Raw genomic sequence first — 15,649 nt, 5'->3', positions numbered from 1 at the left:
GTTCATCAGGCGACAATTTCAGCCAACGCCGCCCTCAATCTTGAAATTTCTCACATTTGCATGACTAACGTCAATCAAATTTCATCTCAAATTGTGAATGCTGAAACCATCAAAACGGCTTCATTCTCTGATGGTGAAATTCAAAAGATAATTGCTGAAATCGAAAGCGATCCAACCTTAGCATGTCAATACACTGTTGAAGATGATATATTGCTCAAAGGAAACCGAATTTTCGTTTCGATTTTAAAAGGAAGATAAATTTTGACGTTTCTTTTAAAAACTATCAAAATAAAAAATAATTTTGAAACAGTAGAGACCTAAAATCAAGAACATTTAGATGCATTAATACATCAAAAGGTCTAAGGAAATTGGAAATTGAAGAAATTTGAAATTTTTATATATATATATATATATATATATATATATATATATATATATATACGTTACAGGAACAAATGAATCAACATATAGCTTAGATCAGTAGACAATTGACATATTGTATTGTGAGTTATCTAAAATCGATTCTAAAACTGCAATAATTCCGTTCCAACCTTGCATGTTGGGGATCGTTACAAAAACCGTGCATAGTCGGCGATTGCGCGATAATATCATTCAAACAATTCCAATAACCGTGCCCAATGAACATTTTCTGTAACTTATGGTGATTCCTAGTTATATAAAGACTATATAAAGGCAATGAAATTATATAAAAAGGTTACGAAGTTTTGTAAGATCACCTTTTAGTAACACAGTTATATTACGGTTTTATAAAATTTCTGTAACTTGTGAGTATATAAAGAAGTGGTATAACTGTTTCCATCACCATTTAATAAAACATGTAGTAACTGTTACCAATGTGTTTATAACAAATTTATATAAGGTTTTCCGTTACCTAAATTATATAACTATATAGGCTCTGAGTTATATAATAGGGTTTCTAAGCACAATTAAAAAAATTGGGGATTATTAGTGTTTGTATATCCTATTAAAAAACTTTTGGTAACCAAGTTAGGGACAACCATTTCTTTTATATACATCGGTTACCTTAAGTAAAATCAATTGCCCTTATATATATAAACTTATTACAGATGACGATTGACAAAATGGTTGCCGGTGTCGATCGTCGAATAAGAATATATTATTAAGATACAAAGTTAATACTAACAGTACTAACACCAGTTGTTTGTGAGCAGTGAGCAGCCGCAGTGTAATAAACATTAATTTATTATTGTAAAATATCGCTATGTTACGAAATTGGAAAAATAAAGCACAGCTCTGCGTTTCAACGGAAAGTGACAAAAAATTTTAAACGAATCGTAGATTGTGTATCGGTAACTGCTACTGTTAGACAGATAAATAATGAATTTTTTCCGCCACCAGATATCCCTCAAATTACAGAACAAAATGATAGCAGTCCAACGCCAACGACGGCAGAAAATGATCTTCGGCCCTTGAATGACTGCACTACCGCCGAATGCAGACTTAATAAGTGGTTGACAGAACTTGCTGAGGATGATGATTTGTCTCCTCTCTCCGAGGAGGATTTAGAATGCACAAAAAATGAACAGTTAAGATATGATTTAAAAAACTGGGGTTGTGAATTTAAGATAACACATCGGGCTTTGAAGGAAGTGATAAAAATAATTAATAATTGTTTACCAAACATTTTACGGGAACGAGAACATTACTGGAGACTCTTACAAATATTCTACTACAACCAGTGGGCGATGGCTACTACTGGCATCAAGGTCTTGAATATTGTTCCACCAAGCAGTGTTATCAGAGTCTGCAGACTTTTTCAGATATTTCAATCAACTTAAGTATGGATGGTTTGCCAATTTATAAAAGTTCAAGGGACGAATTTTGGACCATTACTGAATTTCCTTTTTCTGATACAGGGCTGAGGCACCCAATCTGATTGGGGCCTCGAATTGCCGTCACATATTAATTTGGGAATAAGCTTTCTCTTTTGGACAGGGGGCCAGAAAAGAGTGCCATCTTTTTCCCAAGCTGCAGGCACAATTGTTAAAGATGGCAACTTGTGCCCCGGCTCTTTAGTTTGCACAATTTTAAAAGACATTTGAATGTCTTTTAAAATATTTAAAACTTATACTTAATACTCTTAATAGCAAACGTTTTATTTTTAGTTAAATTAAGGTTATGTTTTATACCAAACATGTGTTAAACCATTGTCAGACTTGAAAACTTTACAACTCAGCTGCTCGCACGTCAGTTATTGAAAACGCGATGCGCGGGTTGCCTAACTTTAAGGTTAACAACACTTTCAGTAACGTATGTTACTTTTAATTATATACGAGATCCTTGGAGGCTTTAAGTTTTATTTTAACACTACTAGTAACTCTAAACACTACTATATAACCCACAAAGTTATATATCATTACTATTGGTTATACAAGATCACAACAAGTGATTTTTAGGTTTCCATTATTTATAAAATTACTATACAATGATTTCGCCATGATTGTTTACTCAAATGAAAAGGGACGATTCATTATGTCTTCAAAAAACGAAAATTAAACTTATTTGAACAACATGGAATCCAAAATTAATATCACCCCGTTAAATAGTGGTTATACGAATATCTTTGGCCACATTATTTAGCGTCTATATTAAAAATAAAATAAAAAATATTTTTTTTATGAAATAAAATTATTTATTGTTGGATATTTGAAAGGCCCGTGCGTTGTTTCAAGGCATCTTGTCCACGTTAGCAGTAAAAACCGTTTCTCTAATGAAATTACTGCAAAGTCACTGCAATGCCAAAAACACCTAATTAAGATAAATGTTATACGTACGACATTATAGGTAACGTGTGTATATATATATATATATATATATATATATATATATATATATATATATATATATATATATATATATATTTATCTGCCATCCTATAAATTTTTATTTTGCTGATAATAATCGAACATAACGCAATAAGAAAAATAGCGAACAACGAAAATGTGTGTCCAAGTGAGAGAAAACATATATTTGACAGCGAGAAGAGTAACAGAAATATTATCAAAACCTTTATAGGCAATGTTTATAAGGGTAACAGTAACATATATAACGCTACATTTGACCACTAAAAGGCTCCAACCGTGGATTTTTAAGTAGTTATATAGTGGTTGCCAAAATGTTTCCGTTACTTTTGGTTAAAACACCTAAGTTTATATAGCGTTACTAACCTAAGTTTTCCGTAACCTTTATATACTCCCCATTTAACCTCTTTAAGGGGTTTATACGAGTAACAGAAATATTACGGTTACTATCATATATACATTTAAGTTATTTATTGAATTGATATAATATTTACGGCAACTGTTATATGTATAACAAAAAATGTTTATTGGGTGACGAGAAAGGTCTATATTAGCAGGTTGGAACAAACATGTTTCACAAAATATACAGTGACAGCCAACGATAGTATCGACAGTGATATATTAATTGGCGCTAATTTTATGGAAAACAAAAACATATACTATTAGGTTGACGACTTGTTAACTTCCAAGAATAGGTCGGATATTCCCTTATGATTAATAAACATGAAATATAGTAAAGCACATTCAGCCTCACTGACTATAGAATTGGTAACAAAGACACCATTGACTCACACAGTTTTGCCGAAAACGATAAACAAATTATTTGTACCGCCGTCTAGGAATTGTTGGATGTTCAAATAATTCGAGAAAGTGATTCACCCAGCTCTATTAGTTAATACAAAAGACGATCAGAAAAGAATAGTGGTAGATTACCAGGCATTGAATAAAATTACAAAAAAATAGTTTTCCTATGCAGCTCATAGAAGATATTATTGACAATTTCGGTGAATATAAGTATTTTACTAGTACCGATCTGGCATCAGGATATCATCAGATTCCTTTCATTTCACCCTTGTAATGCTCCCTCAGTATTTCAACAATTTATGAACTTAATTTTTAAACCATTGATTCAATGTGATACAATACCTGGACGATATATTGAAACCATCCAAAACAATTGAAGAATGATGTAGTATGTAGGAAAAAGGTTTGAAAATATTAACAGAATATTGAAATTGACAAAATCAGTATTTCTAATAAAAAAAATAACTTATTTGGGATACGAAATTCCGTACAATCAAATAGCCCCATCAACAGTCAATACTCAAGCCGTACTTTCCTTTACCAAAACCCAACATCAGTTGAGCCAATTTTTGCGATTAATGGGATTCTTTATAAAATTCATCAAATATTTTGCCAATATACCGGCTCCTCTTACAAAATTATTAAAAAAAATTCTTCCTAGTTACATGAAGAAAATTCTTTTTACATTTACATTTATATAAACGCAATTGTATTAAATATCGTAAACAACTTGGCAATGAATATATAGTTCATGAAATGAATATATATATCGCTCTTGAATATATAGTTCATTCAATAAATATATGTATCGCTCTTGAATATATAGTTCATTCAATGAATATTAGTTAGTTCGCTTGTGAGATTAATTGTATTCATTCAACTTCGTAAAATTATTGTAATTTTGTGTAAAATAAAGTAGGATAGTGCGGTTTTACGCAAAGTGCGATAAAAGTTCGGACTAAGTACTTCAGTACCTCAGCACTAAATCCACGAGCTCTACGAGGGACAGGACAAATAACTGTAAGTGCCAAGTTCCCATTTTTATTCCTTTTATTATCTATCCTTATCGATTCCAAATAAGGAGATAATTTATTAATTTATTAATTTTTAATCATATGAACGATTTTTATACATTATTGAATACATTTTGTAAATTAAACTTAAAAGATAATTCTGAAAAAATGGCAACTTCAAGTCCAAAAACCCTAAATTGGGAATTGTTTAAATTAAAATTAGAAAATATCAAACCGTACGATGGAAATCTAAATACTTTAAATAAATTCATAAACAGATGTGAAAAGTTAATAGAGACGTATTCGGTCTATAATGATCAGGATATCAATAATCATGTCTTGGAATGTATCCAAGAAAAATTAATTGACAAAGCTGAAATGATGGTAGGGAATAGGATCGATTTAAATACATGGTTTAAACTAAAAGAAGCTTTAATACAGTGTTTCGCAGACAGACGCGACTTAGACTGTATACTACAGAAACTAACAAGAACACGACCATTTAAAAATGAGAGTCTAATAGCATTTGGAAATAGATAACAATTACTAAAAAGTCAAACGATCCAAAGAATTAGTAACAATCTAAATTTAGGGGAAATTGACAAAAAATGTCAAATAAATCATTGCGAAAAAACAGCTTTGAACACCTTTATAGCAGGATATTCAGGCATCATACGCAATAACATGTATTTAAAAAAGCCTGTAACACTAGAGCTTATGTCGACGAATTCGAAAATTTTTAAAAACTCTATGGCCAATTTTATGAGCCTAGAGTTAAGTACAATAATAATAATAATTTTAAAACTAATTCAATGAAAAACAATAGAAATAATCAATATAATAATAACAACCCCTACTATCAAAAATATCAGCAATAGGATAATAATTATAATAGAAACTAATTTTATAATAAAGGAAGATATAATAGTAACAATAATAATTATAATAATTTTCCTAGTCAACCGATAAATGTAAATCCTATGCCACAAAGAAGGCAAAACTATCCGACAAATGCACAAGTATTTGGCACCAGGAAAAATATTTTCCGGCCAAACCAAATACCTGTAAACCGTTTAGCAAGACCAGAACCGATGTCTACGACATCGAGAAATTTTTCCGATAAACCTAGTAGACGTGTAAACATAAATATTAATTATAATAATAATGCCAATAATACTAGATATTTCCAATCACGAAATGAGAAACCAAATTTTACATCAGAAGAGTTATATAATAATAATTGTAACGATAACGAAGAAGAAGAAGAAATAATTGATTTCCAACATTTATTTGAGTCAGACGAAATTAATGATCAAACCGTAAATTTTCGGAAAGAGCCTCGGAAGACAAATCAAAAATAGTTGCAATAAACATCGCGGCAAATAATCCATTACCATACATTGAAATTAAAAATCCAAAATTAAAATCTATAATATAAAAATGAATCGCAAAATGTGTTGGTAAGCGCATAACTCAACAACGCCTGGACCAATTTGGCCAAATCTTTTTTTAAAATGTTCGTTGAAGTTCAAGGATAGTTTTTACGGCGAGAAAAATTAGAATTATTGCTGGAAAATTCCTAAAAATAGCTCTTTTCTTTTTCCCATACAAATGATTTGTAACTAAAACGTAGTCAATTTGAGCACTCACTGTTGTCTAAGCAATGTAGGTGTGTTCCTAACGTCAAAGATCATATCTATCAAAACAATGTGTGTGTGTGTGCGTTGGAGCACAGAATACATAGTTTGAGGAGTTTAATGTCGCGTTCCGAAACTCGCGTTTCTTTTGTAAGGTGTGTTCCTAACGTCAAAGATCATATCTATCAAAACAATGTGTGTGTGTGCGTTGGAGCATAGAATACATAGTTGGAGGAGTTTAATGTCGCGTTCCGAAACTCGCGTTTCTTTTGTATTAGTTTCGGCACGCGAGATAAAATGCAGCAGTTTCCACGTCATTACATCAGTCAAACAAAAATCGCGTTAGCAACAGTGTTTTATTATTTTTAATATCCAAACAAAAACAATTCGTACGGCTTAAAAGGATTTGACTTCAAGTCATATCAAATTAAAAAAAAAAAAAGTTGTCTGTTACCTAATCTACTGAGTTTGCTTTTGTCAACTGATACACGAAACAAATTCGTATATCGTGTTTTTTGCAGAGTGTTTAGTTAGTTAGTGTTTGATTAGTTCGTGATTAGTGAAAAAATAATGTATATTTGATATGCCTCCTATAAGACGAAGCAATTTAGGTAGAAGAACCAGAAATGCTACAAACCAAGCTAATTACCGATCTAATCGTACTGCACAAGAACGTGACGACGGAAATGAACGTGAAAGAATTCGGATATCACAAACGCGTGAAGCGCGAGCGCGACATTCAACTAATAATCGCGCAAGTTTGAATCGAGCTGCTTTCAGTTACGATGTATCAATTGACTACAGTAACTACCAATGTGTTGTTATTGGTTCTATGAACTCGGTTTGCTCACACTGTAAGGCATTAAAATACAAAAACGAAGCCAATGGATTGTGTTGCGCAAAAGGTAAAGTGAAATTGATACCATTGGATCCACCACCAGAACCATTGTACTCATTGGTTTCAGGAATAGGAACAGATTCTATACACTTTTTGACACATATCCAACAATATAACAATTGCTTTCAAATGACTTCATTTGGGGCAACAAATGTAGTTCGGGAAAATTTTATGCCAACTTTCAAGGTATGTATTATAGCAGTTACTCATAATTATTTTAGCGAACAAAATTTTCTGTCACGAAAGTTAAGATGTGTCACTTATCTTCAATTTCTTAATCATTACGAAATATATCACTTAGTCATCATATTATATGGTGATTCAGTTTCAGTGACACTTTTATTATATTTTATATATTTGATAGATATTAGTTAAAACTAAATATATACTTTTTAAGATCAAATATTATTTAAGTTTGGTCACTGACAATCCATTAATTTATACCACACCATAATATTTTTCTTATTTACAGATACAAGGGCAAATATATCACAGAGCAGGTTCACTGTTACCAGTGTCAGATAGCGACAACAAATTCCTGCAAATTTATTTTATGGGCAATTCATCACAAGAAATTGATCTGCGTTGTGCACATAACAATTTAGTAAAGAGGTCTATTATAGAACAATTACAAACTTTATTTCATCAACACAATCAATTGATTATATTGTTTAAAACTGCCCTGGATCTGATGCCATCCGATAATCACAAAATTGTAATCAGAGCTGATAAAACACCTGCAGGTCAACATACAAGACGTTTTAATGCACCAACTATTGATGAAGTTGCTATCGTTGTAGTTGGAGAAAACTTGGAATCCCGTGATATTGTTTTACATCGTCGGAATGATCAATTACAACGTATAAAGGAAACACACCGCTCATATGATGCACTGCAATATCGCATTATATTTTGGCAAGGTGAAGATGGCTACGATTTCTCAACAAAAATGATAAATCCCATTACAGGTAACTAAAATATTAGTTTAGCTATGGCGATAATATTTCAGTCATTATATTATGTATTTTAATTTTATATTTGAATGTTATTAAAACAAAATCTATTTACAGGTTCTGAAACCAACAAAAAAGTCAGTTCAATGAACTATTATTCATACCGCCTAATGATTCGGGAAAATGAAGATAATCACATATTGAAATGTCGGCGATTATCACAAATATGTTGTTGACATGTATGTTAAAATTGAAACGGAGAGATTAACATTCATCAGGTTGAATCAAACCAAACTCCGATCTGAAGAGTATATTCACCTTCGAGATGCGATTAATACTGATGGAAATGCACAGAATGTCGGTCGGATGACTATTCTTCCAGCAACATACATCGGAAGCCCTCGGCATATGCACGAATATGCTCAAGATGCCATGTCGTATGTTCGTCATTATGGTACAGCAGATTTGTTCATCACATTTACATGCAATCCGCAATGGATAGAAATCAAGCAGGAGTTATTCTCTGGGCAATCACCCATTGATCGTCATGATATTACATCCAGAGTCTTTAGAAAAAAGTTGAAATCATTAATGGATTTCATCGTAAAACATAATGTGTTTGGTGAGACACGCTGCTGGATGTATTCTGTGGAGTGGCAGAAACGAGGATTGCCACATGCACACATTTTGATTTGGTTGGTTGAAAAGATAAGGCCAAATGAAGTTGATGTAGTGATATCAGCTGAAATCCCTGATGTACAAGTAGATCCTGGATTACATGAGGTAGTTATCAAACACATGATACATGGTCCCTGTGGAACTCTTAATCAAAATTTACCGTGTATGATGGATGGTAAATGTTCAAAACGATATCCACGGACATTAATATCGGAAACAATTACTGGTAATGACGGTTATCCATTGTATCGTCGCAGGTCGACAGCAGACAATGGAAAATCAACAATTGTCAAATTAAATCAACAAGATATTGAAATAGATAATCGTTGGATTGTTCCATATTCACCCATTTTATCAAAGACATTCAAAGCACACATCAACGTTGAATCTTGCCATTCAGTGAAATCAATTAAATACATTTTCAAATATGTAACCAAAGGGAGTGATATGGCTGTGATTGGAATTGGTGCAGAGAATTCCAATGATGAAGTTACCCAATACCAAATGGGCCGCTATGTCAGTAGTAATGAAGCAGTTTGGCGAATATTTTCTTTTCCTATTCATGAGAGACACCCTTCTGTTGTTCACTTAGCTGTGCATTTAGAAAATGGACAAAGATTGTATTTTACAACACAGAACGCAGTACAAAGAGCTGCTCAGCCACCATCTACTACATTAACCAGTTTTTTTGAGACATGCCAAAACGATGATTTCGCACAAACATTGCTATATTCTGAAATGCCAAAATATTATACCTGGAATCAATCCTCAAGGAGATTTATACGACGAAAACAAGGAAAACCAGTTCCAGGATATACAGATGTATATTCCACCGATGCGATTGGCCGGATTTATTCAGTACATCCAAGCAATGATGAATGTTTTTATTTACGACTGCTATTAGTCAATATACGTGGCGCAACATCATTCCAACAGTTACGAACTGTTGATGGTGAATTGTGTGGATCCTACAGAGAAGCCTGTCAACGTTTGCAATTACTTGAAAATGACGCTCATTGGGATCAAACTCTCAATGATGCTGTAATATCATCACACGCTCATCAAATACGAACATTGTTTTCTATAATCATATCTACATGCTTCCCATCAAACCCAATTGATTTGTGGATCAAGTACAAAGATTATATGTGTGATGATATTTTGTATCAAATACGGAATATAATGGGAAATCCAAATATACAAATCAGTGAAGAAATTTACAATGAAGCATTGATTTCAATTGAGGACATGTGCTTGATAATGTCAAACAAACTATTAATTCAATTAGGCCTGACGGCGCCCAATCGTCCAACGCATGACGCTTTTAACCAAGAGTTGCATCGAGAAAGACTGTATGATCTCAACGCTTTGAAAGAATTAATTCAAACAAATCTTCCACTGTTAAATGAACAACAGAAGTATGTATTTGAAACTCTTATGAAAGTAACAAATGATGAAACTGGAGGAATTTACTTCTTAGATGCACTTGGTGGTACAGGAAAAACTTTTTTGATTTCATTAATATTAGCAACAATTCGCTCACAAAATAAAATTGCACTTGCACTCGCTTCGTCGGGAATCGCAGCAACTTTGCTTGAAGGTGGTCGAACAGCCCATTCAGCACTAAAATTGCCATTAAATATGCAAAGCAATAAAACTCCAACCTGTAACGTTTCGAAGAACTCTGCAATGGCAAAGGTTTTGCAGCAATGTAAATTGATTGTTTGGGATGAATGCACGATGGCACATAAAAAATCTTTGGAGGCTTTAGACAGAACCTTAAAAGATCTACGGAGCAATAATAACCGATTTGGTGGTGCAATGATTTTATTAGCAGGAGATTTTCGTCAAACATTGCCAGTGATTCCACGATCAACGCCAGCTGATGAACTCAATGCATGTCTAAAGTCCTCCAATTTGTGGAAACATGTCAAAGTACTTCATTTAAGCAAGAATATGCGTGTCGAGTTGCAAAATGACCAATCTGGAAACATATTCTCTAAACAACTCATTGACATTGGTAATGGCAAATTACCTATAGACATGTTGACTGGCTGCATTAACTTTCCTCAAAGTTTTTGTCAGTTAACTCAATCAAAAGATGAACTTATTCAGAAGGTGTTTCCAGATGTTTCTCAAAATTACAGAAACCATGATTGGTTGAGCGAACGAGCTATACTGGCTGCAAAAAACATAGATGTAAATGAATTAAATTTCAAAATTCAAGAACAAATTACAGGCGAATTGAGGATATATAAATCAGTTGATTCGGCTACTAATCAAGATGATGTAGTCAACTATCCACCGGAATTTTTAAACTCGCTGGATTTGCCAGGATTGCCACCTCACAATCTTCAATTAAAGGTCGGATCGGTGGTTATAATGTTGCGAAATATCAACCAACCGCGTCTTTGCAACGGTACACGGTTAGCGATAAAAAAATTACTAAACAATGTGATAGAAGCAACTATACTCAAAGGAAAGTATAAAGGAGAAGATGTTCTCATACCGCGCATCCCAATGATTCCGACTGATGTGCCATTTGAGTTTAAACGACTACAGTTTCCAGTGCGGCTTGCTTTTGCTATGACTATAAACAAGTCCCAGGGGCAATCATTAAGTGTTTGTGGTATTAATCTAGAAGACCCATGTTTCTCACATGGTCAATTGTATGTTGCCTGTTCCCGTGTTGGAAAACCATCAGATTTGTTTATCTATGCGCCAGGTAATCAAACAAAAAACATCGTATACCACAAAGCACTACAATGATAATAATAATTATTATTTATGATTCACATGATTAACAATAAAGCGATTACTTACTTTTAAATCCTTATATATGTTTTATTTAATTATTTTTTATTCACAACGCCCTATCACCAGGGTGACGGTTCTGTTCAGGAGAATTTTTTAAAATACGTAGGCACAAAAACTGCCACATTACAAATCTTTTTGACAGGACGAAGTCTGTCGGGTCAGCTAGTTATTAATAGATACAGGAAGTAATAAATCATTATTTAAACCTTCAATTGTTGAAAAACATTATCCTCAATGTAGAGATTCGAACATCGCTAACCAGTAAAATAATTAGACATCAAGCAAAAATCCCCGCGTTTAAAGAATTTAACTATAATGGCACAATAGATTTTATTTTATATGACTTTCATGACTTTTTTGACGGAATACTAGGCATAGAAGATATGATCAAAATGCAGTTAAATATTGATTTTACTAATAAACAATTAAATAATAAAAAAGTTTCAATTCCAATAAAATTTAGGAAACCAACTGATATAAAATTCTCATTTGACATTGGACCTACCGAAAAATTATTAAAATCATTACTAGTAAATATATTAAATGGAGAAATATTAGTAAATAAAACACACTTAGGAAAAGCCTATATACCAGAAACATTAACAACAGCACAAAATGGATATGCTATAGTCGAAATAATAAATGAAACATTTAAAACAATCTCTATAACTTTAAACGAACCTCTTAAAGTTCAGCCATTTGAAACGAACCAATATGAAATTCATAATTTTAACTATTTGAAAGAAGATGAAAAAATAATTAGCGAAAATATAATTAGTAACCAACAAAAACATAATCAATATAAAATAGATATAAGTAAATTAATTCGATCAAACCATATGAATGAGGAAGAGAAAAATCATATAATTAAATTATGTAAAAAATTTTCTGATATCTTTTTAAAACCAGGGGATCCATTAACTTTTACATTAAAATAAAACACTCAATAAAAACAACTGACGAAATTCCGGTACATGTGAAATCTTATAGATACCCGTACATACATAAAGAAGAAGTACAAAAACAAATTAATGAAATGTTAGAAAAAGGTATAAGAGCCTCATATTCCCCTTGGAGTTCACCCATATGGATTGTAAGTAAAAAATTAGATGCGTCTGGAAAACAAAAATGGAGACTAGTAATTGATTACAGGAAGTTAAATGATAGATACTCAATTCCGAACATTACCGACAAATTAGATAAATTGGGAAGAGCCCAATATTTTACGATGTTAGATTTAGCGAGTGGTTTCCACCAAATTCAAATGTCAGAAGAATCAATAGAAAAGACAGCTTTCTGCGTAGACAATGGAGACTATGAATTTCTTAGAATGCCATTCGGATTGAAAACCTCACCTGCAACATTTCAAAGAATCATGGATGAAACTTTAGAAGAATTACAAAACAAAATTTGTTTAGTATACATGGACGATATTATAATATTTAGTACGAGTCTACAAGAACACATGCAAAATTTACAAGCAGTATTTTACAAATTAAGAGAAGCCCGTCTAAGAATTCAATTAGATAAATGCGAATTTTTATGTAAGGAAGTAGAATTTCTCGGACATATCGTTACACCAGAAGGCATTAAACCCAATCCAAAAAAAATTAAAGCTATAAAAAATTTTCCTATACCTTACACGCAAAAACAAATCGAATCATTTTTAGGACTATTAGGATACTATAGAAAATTTATTAAAAATTTTGCAAAAATCACAAAACCAATGACATGTTGAAAGAAAGACAAAAAAGTAAAACACACACAGGAATTCATTAATTCTTTTAACATTTGTAAACAACTTTTAACGTCAGAACCTATATTAGCTTATTCAGACTTTAATAAACAATTTGACTTGACAACTGATGCATCAAAGTATGCAATAGGAGCGGTATTGTCTCAGGAGGGACACCCAATCTCTTACGCCTCAAGAACATTAAATGATGCAGAAACAAATTATTCGACGATAGAATAAGAATTATTAGCAATTGTATGGGCATGCAAATACTATCGACCTTATGTATTTGGAAGAAAATTTACTATTTATACAGATCATAAACCTTTACAATGGTTAATGTCGCTCAAAGAACCAAATTCAAGATTGGTTAGATGGAGACTAAAATTGGAAGAATATGATTAGGAAATTAAATACTTAAGAGGAAAATCTAATTTAGTAGCAGATCCATTATCAAGAATAAAACCAGATTGTGATATAAATGCCTTAGAAACAGAATCACTAAACGTTAACATTGATGATATAGATTCAATAATTCAAAGAGAAATTGATAATTTACCAAATTATTTGAACCAATAAATGATGATGTATTACCTGATTTATCATATTTAGATGATGTCGAAGAAACCATACAGAATGAAAATATAACGAATGCAACAAATGATAAAATAAATATTATATCAGACATTCAAATACGACCACCATTAAACAGAGATTCCGATTTAGAAACAATACATTCCTCCTTAAAAAACCCAATATTAGAAATACCAATTTCAAATAGATCATTGAACACTTATAAACATCAAATTTTAATAACAAGTTGCGAAGTAAATAAAATAAGAACAAAGAGAGAAAAATGCTTTGATAATACTCGTATATATGTAATTTTATCTAAGAGAGATTTAGAAAATAACATAATTCAGTTTGTTAAAGAATATATTGATCCTGAACAACTTTACGCATTATACTTTAGAGAACCCTTAAAACCAGAACGATTTATAGCTACAGTACAAAAATATTTTAAAAATGCAGCATTTAAATTTATTCATTGTATAAATGTAGCCAAAGATATTTTAACCGAAGAAGAACAAAAAGAAAAACTAGAATACTATCACATATACAAAAGAGGACACAGAGGAATTAACGAATTAAAAAAATCATTAACTGAAAAATATTTTTGCCCTAAAATGTTACAAGATATAGAAAATTTTGTTAATAATTGTGAAATATGCCAAAAAAATAAATATGATAGAAATCTCCCAATTTAACCAACATAGATTTTGACAAATTATACGAAATCAATAAAATTGCTAGAAATATAAAACCAATTCATGAAATTTATAATCCGCAAAGCCATGTATCAATTGGACTATTTACTATAATAATAATAATTTGTGTAATTTTCATAACATTATGGTTACTTCGTTAATATAAAAGTAAATTTGTAAGAAAACAGAGATTTGAAGAAAAGAAGAAAGAAAACATCGAATTGGGAGAAGGAAGACAACAAGACATGAAAAATACCTCCGTCATTTTTCATTCTTAGGGATGGAGGAGTTACATGAAGAAAATTCTATAAACATTTATATAAAACGCAATTGTATTAAATATCGTAAACACTTCATAAGCAATTATTTTATTATAAATACGAATTATTGTAAACCACTTGGCAATGAATATATAGTTCAAGAAATGAATATATGTATCGCTCTTGAATATAGTTCATTCAATGAATATTAGTTAGTTCGCTTGTAAGATTAATTGTATTCATTCAACTTCGTAAAATTATTGTAATTTTGTGTAAAATAAATTTTTAAAATAATTTTCGAGTACCGAAAATTATAATTTCCTGGAAATGATCTGAATCACTTACGGAAGTTATAAATATTCTAAAAAATAATATTTATCCAAAACTACCAATAATAGAACAATAGCGGTAAAAAGGGGTTATTTGCACTCCCTACCCAAATAAGCCAGATCACACCCTACTCTTCATATCAATTATTTGGAACCCTTTATAGAAACCCATGATAAAAATAAATTAGTAATTGTGAACGGTTTTTCGAAATTTACATTCCCAAGACATTGGTGGTGTCTTGGGAATGTATGTAACAAGTCAGTGTTAGAAGTAGTAAATGAAATATTTACTATTTTTGGTACTCCTGAAATAAACACCGAATTACACAACGTACGCCTGTAAAACTTTTATTTGGATTTCTCTTGAAAATGGATAACGACATGCATACTGAAAGGGCCGAAAGCATCACCGAT

At 31.7% G+C, this 15,649-nt stretch overlaps 1 protein-coding gene across 1 annotated transcript; it reads left to right on the top strand.

The window, feature by feature from the left end:
- The first annotated feature begins 4,828 nt into the window (after window positions 1–4,828).
- LOC130897584 (uncharacterized) lies at window positions 4,829–5,200 on the top strand. The gene has a single exon (XM_057806517.1). It carries the CDS (start codon window positions 4,829–4,831, stop codon window positions 5,198–5,200), a length of 372 nt encoding a protein of 123 aa, XP_057662500.1.
- Window positions 5,201–15,649: the final 10,449 nt, after the last annotated feature.

Source organism: Diorhabda carinulata, chromosome 8 (assembly GCF_026250575.1).
Source record: "Diorhabda carinulata isolate Delta chromosome 8, icDioCari1.1, whole genome shotgun sequence".
Lineage (NCBI taxonomy): Eukaryota > Metazoa > Arthropoda > Insecta > Coleoptera > Chrysomelidae > Diorhabda > Diorhabda carinulata.
The sequence above is the reverse complement of the archived record's forward strand: the minus strand, read 5'-3'. Positions and strand labels throughout refer to the sequence as shown.